This window comes from Octopus sinensis, linkage group LG16 (assembly GCF_006345805.1).
Source record: "Octopus sinensis linkage group LG16, ASM634580v1, whole genome shotgun sequence".
NCBI lineage: Eukaryota > Metazoa > Mollusca > Cephalopoda > Octopoda > Octopodidae > Octopus > Octopus sinensis.
The window spans coordinates 34,786,996-34,793,025 of record NC_043012.1 but is presented as its reverse complement, the minus strand read 5'-3'; the positions used below and the strand labels follow the sequence as shown (position 1 = coordinate 34,793,025).

General features: G+C 33.9%; 1 protein-coding gene across 1 annotated transcript; it reads right to left on the bottom strand.

The window, feature by feature from the left end:
• Positions 1–537: 537 nt before the first annotated feature.
• LOC115220542 (growth arrest-specific protein 1-like) lies at positions 538–3,482 on the bottom strand. Its single transcript, XM_029790688.2, has one exon. The coding sequence runs from the start codon at positions 1,545–1,547 to the stop codon at positions 753–755; it is 795 nt and encodes a 264-aa protein (XP_029646548.1). The 5' UTR covers positions 1,548–3,482; the 3' UTR covers positions 538–752.
• Between the last annotated feature and the right edge of the window lie 2,548 nt (positions 3,483–6,030).

Here is a 6,030-nt window from a genome sequence, read left to right as displayed (position 1 = left end):
TAGATATGATATATATATATATATATATATTATATATAAATACATTGTATATATGTATAGCATGATTATATATAATCATGTTATACATATATACCATGCTATATATATATATATATATATACATACATATATCATGCTATATATATATCATGTTATATATACATAAATATGTATCATGTTATATATATAAACATATATGTATCATGTTATATATATATACATATATATATCATGTTATATATATATACATATATATATCATGTTATATATATACATATATATCATGTTATATATATATACATATATATATCATGTTATATATATATACATATATATATCATGTTATATATATATACATATATATATCATGTTATATATATATACATATATATATCATGTTATATATACATATACATCATGTTATATATACATATACATCATGTTATATATATATACATATATATTATGTTATATATATATACATATATATATATCATGTTATGTATAAATATATATATATATACTTGTATGTAAGTATATTTGTGTAGGTTCAGTACAAAATATCTTCACAGTACATATTAAATATTCTAATTTTGTTAGTATACCTACATTGCTTCATTGAATATGGCTATAAATGCACTGGCTACGTTCAATATGCAGAATATATATATATGTACTATAGTTGGGTAGCTGTGTTCACTGTATGTATGCATAAAGAATATGAATTGCACATGGGTGTCTTTTGGTGTGTACTATAGCCAATTCGTCCTGTTTATCTGCAGTAATATTAATATAGAGAGTAACTGTCCGAAGCAAAACAACCAACGATGGTTGGCTGCGGTGTTAGTTAAGAGACTATCACATCTGCTATATGCTGAATTAACACAGTCTGGTCGATGTGGCCGATGGTTTTTCACATGATAAGGCCGATTATAACAGAGTTCCTCAGTAAATTCTTTAATGCGTTCACAGTCGTAGGGCTCGGTGCCATCACAGTTACATGTCTGTAGCTTTCTTGCCTTGAATTGCTGGTGTAGCACATTCAAGCTGTTGTTACATCTTGGTGTGCATTTGTCACCCATCATCAAACGTCTGCAGTTCTCTGTGTAAAATCCAAGAGCCGCAAAGCAGGAAGTGTCTGCTTCACATGTGAATCTAGCTAAGGTACAAGATACTCGAGTGGTGTTATCGTCCACGCTGTCCAATTCTGCTAGGACATCGCTTTTGCACACCTCGACGCGTCGTTTTTGTTCCAGGCATTTCTTATCGTCCCGACAATCACAGTTCATGTAAGCACGGCCAGCTCTGTCTTCAGTTTTTAACAACGAAATGAGAGCACGCTTGCAACCAACAGTACACCCTCTCGATTCACCTTCAATTACTGAAGAGCAAACGTAGAAAAAGTTCTGCAGGGCCATTCTACAACCGGTTCGCCGGTAGCATTTGGTATTTACTAATACACAGCTCTCTCCGGACTCCACAACATCAACTAAGTACGCTTTTATCAAGTACAAAGACACTAGCAACCAGACTTCACACACATTCATCGTATGGGAGACTTTAAGGGAGAAAAGTAGCTCTCACTCTCAGAGCTTCTCAAGGGGAAACGTTTCCCCTTCTTAGATGGAGGACACAATTACAATCACTTTGATTTTTTCCCCCCCCAAGTTCTTTTCTTTGTATAAATTTAACCCGAAGGTATCGCTTTGACTCGTGTTAAGTACGATTTATATGTAAATTATAAAATATCCGGGCGAATAATAAGCTGAAGATTTACTTTGCCGAAGTGGGGGAATATGTATTGTTGGAATTATTAAAGCCAACTGGTTTAACTAATAAACTATGGTAATTACTTGAAGGCCAACAAATCAGAGAAAGCTTTGGTGAGCAACTGTGATTGCCTCTGGGATCATATTATGTAATCATTAGATAAAAGTTTCGCCTGTAGCAAGTGCAAGCTTCACATGTTACGGATTTGAGAACACCGGCCTACCATAGAGCTCAACTAATACGAATCTCTTCGACACCCGACCTCGTTAGTTAAGTAAGTACAACAGGGAGGAGGAGGAGCAGGGAGTGGGATAAATAAACTAGTTCCCTAAATGTCTACTTAGACTAACCAACAGAATTAGACCAGCTTATTATTTTAATTACTATCTTAAATATGTCATAGAGTGAACCGCCTATTTTTCTCACAAGCTTTCAATTACTTGTTACAGACGCCTCTATTATTACATTAAACACTCCGTCTGCTGGCTATATTTTTACCCTAATCACGCATCGCTTTCTTTTCTCTCTTTAATCTTTCTTCACTTCTTTCTTTCTATCTTTCTCACGTTCTTATACTACATCTTTTTCTATTAATTGAATATGACTATTTCTTAGAGGCATGTTAAAAGCTTCTAATTATGCCCGAAAACAATGTTTAAATTCTTTGTGTGTGTGTATATATAATTACTTTTCTTCTATGAAAACAAATACCACCACATAATACAGAACATATATATATAAGAAAGCTGTTCAAAGTTTATAACAGATAGCTGTAAATGCAGATGGAGTGTTGTTATACGACACCAGCCTGTCTCCCTTCTTATTCCTAAACTAATTCCGCCATTAACGTTTCTGCATCAACAACGACCGACTTTCATGTAAAATTGTGTGGTTTGAATTGCAAAGGTATGTCCCCCTAAACAAACAGTGGTCCATGTGCGGACAAAAGTTGTTGGTGAGTTGTGTTAAGTACAAACATCACTGACACAAAGTCGCCGAGGAAGCACCAGTTTCAGCCTGTGGCAGCCGAAAACAGGTACAGCTGTTGTTTTTGTCTACAACTTCAGCAATAACATAAATATTCACATTATAAAGGGTTTTATTTGAGATTTGCTAATTACCTGAACTATTTATAATTAGCCATCCCATCATTAATTGACTTTTATTATGACGGTGGTTGCCAAAGAGACGTAAAAGAAAAGGAAGGGTGACTTAAAAAGTTAGCTGAAAACTTCCATCACATTTCACTCAACTTATTATAATTACACACAAACTTACACGCACTGATGTGGAGGCTCTCTGTGTATTTATCAAAAGCCAGATATAAAGGAATGTACCTTTAGCCTAGCTGAAGCTTTCCTTCCACTAACACCATAAACTACATGTGGAGCCAAACAAAAGCAGACAGGAAGTGCTTTCGTTAGGGGTCTAATGATGCGAACATCTTGAGGTTCTTATTTCTGATTGTTAATTTCTTTTTTGGAAATTTGGCCAGCTTTGACAACAAATAACACATTGAAGTAATTTAGGCGAGAAACATTTGGTTTGAGATGTAGAAAGTGGGAAGAAGTAACGGTATATTGTTATTTCAGGTGATAGGGATGCAAATAAAAAGGTAGGCAGTTCAGTAGAGGGGTTTTAATTTCTCCGGCGTCAGTTTCATTAATATATTTGTATTTCTTCAGTTATTTTTCTTGGTAATAGAGCAGCTAATTAATTATTACTAATTATCAATTAGCTACTCTAATAGCGTCTACTTGTGTATAAATAAGTCTCGCTTTTCACTTACTAAGAATATGGATATTAACGGGAAATACAACCAATCTTTTCTTTATCTCTTTTTAAAGTGGAAGTTAAGGAAGTTGAGAGTTGCAGAAATCTCATGTTGCTTTGTTCATCCACACTTTTTATATCAGACGTCGTTTCCTCTGCTCAATTATTTTTTTCTATTGGTTATCTGAAAAGAGAACAAGCTTCTGTGTATAACTTGTAACAACATAGAAATGAATCCAAGACAACAACATAAAGTATTATTATTCATAAACAAAACTGATGGCGGTGCTGTCAAAAGGGGGAAAAAATAAATAGCAGCCAAGGCAGAGATGATGGTAATATATAGAAAGGGACAGCGAGAACTTATAAAGTTTGGTTAACCTCGAGTGTTTGATCCGAGCAAAAAAAAAAATGAAAAAAAAATAGTAAGTGTAATAGGTGTAAAACAACAGGTAGTAAACGAATATGAAAAAAAATGCGCACTGGGGAACGGAGAAGACGACTCGGAAAATTCACATCGGGAGTGTTCCGAGTCCTCTCACAACTTCCCCGTTCGTGGGAGCAATTTTTTTTTTCTTCATATTCGTTTACTATACATTATCTTACACCTAGTACACTATTTTTTTTTTCAATTTAGTACACATCATCTTACACCTAGTACGCTATTTTTATTTCAATTTTTGTGACGTGGGGTGCGGACTCGGATAATTCACATGATGCAGTAACCCGACTCGACACCCGGCCACCAAAATAAAAAGTGCAATGGGTGTAAAATAATGTGTACTAAACTGAAAAAAAAAATAATGTACTGGGTGTAAAATAATGTTTAGTAAACGAATATGAAGAAAAAAATTGCTCCGACGAACGGGGAAGTGTTGAGAGGACTCGGAATAATCCCCATGTGAATTTTCCGAGTCTTCTCCGTTCGCCAGCGCGCATTTTTTTTTTTCATATTCGTTTACTACATGTTGTTTTACATCTATTACACTTTTTTTTTGCTCGAGTCAAACACTGGAGGTTAAGCTAAAGTTTGTGGTGGAGATGTTTGCTTACATGCGAAGCACCAAAAGCGGATCCAATAAAGAAATCCCATCTTACAAAGAATTAAATATAAATTGTATTAACAAAGGCTAAAGTTAGCTGAAAACATTGCGACTTTTACACACACACACATATATACATCATGTTTGTACATAAAACTCGTTTTGTTTACTTTCTCAGGTCAATTAGAAAGTACTTTTATCAGATTATATGAAGTACTTACGTTCTACAAGGGTAGTGTAGTAGTAATAGTAGTCCGTAGGCAATCCCCGAAAAGTAAACGGTAAATAGTTTTTCTTCTTTAACTGATGGTATTGTTATTAATATTTGGTATGTATATCATTTAGTATGTGTGTCTCGTACCATCTTATTTGCTTCCTCTATCCTCGCTACAAACATATATATATAAATATATATATAATGTAGTATTTTATATATATATATAATGTATATATATATAATGCAGTAGAGTATAGTAACTTTTCTTTTTAATCCGAGACACAAATATATATATATATATATAATAATATATATATATATAATGTAGTATATTATAGTGTATATATATAATGTAGTAGAGTATAGTAACTTTTCTTTTTAATCCGAGACACAAATATATATATAATATATAATATATATATATATATATATATATATATATATATATAATATATATATATAATGTTGTATATTATAGTGTATATATATAATGTATATATATAATGTAGTAGAGTATAGTAAGTTTTCTTTTTAATCCGAGACCCAAAAATGCCAGGGTAAACGTAGCATTAACGTAAATCTGTGTCAGAATATCCCTTCTGTGCTGGGAGTGCGTTTCCTGCGATGGAATGTAAGCGCAAGTTTCTTTTGCATCGATCGTCCAGATTCATTTCTCGGCCATAAGTTGGTCTCTCATCTTCTTCATCATCACAGAACTGCGAAATGGCCCAGGAGTTGTACACGAATCATCATCTTTACAGTTTTGTTATCCTTACAACGTGCTTGTTGTCGTGATGGAAGAAATATAAATAAGACACGCATAGATATATATAGATGTACACAATGCAGTTATTTAGTTATCTGTGCGTGTTTATACTCATAAACGGGACGAATTACAAGTGTGAGGGGGAAAGAAACAGTAAAAGCAGATTAACGATGGAGATGGAGAAGTATTACAAAGAATAAATAAACGTGGAGATGTGGTTAGATTATTAAAAGAGAGTGTCCCGTGGTATGGAGTACGATCGCATCTGGAGGGAGTGAATTCACTCTGAAAGTGAAGCGAGAAAGCGGGGTGTAGTTACTGAAAGTGAGAGAGAAACAGCAGCAGCAAGAAGGAGAAGGAAGAAATGAGTTGAAGCGATGTTGTTGGGGGTAAAATCATGATAAAATAAAATGGCGGAGGTAAGGACCATGGACCGCACCCCCTTTGGCAGGTTTTTTTTG

What these genes read in the sequence shown, in the direction of transcription:
- LOC115220542 (XM_029790688.2), bottom strand. Translation starts at nt 1,547, where the DNA reads ATGAATGTGTGTGAAGTCTGGTTGCTAGTGTCTTTGTACTTGATAAAA.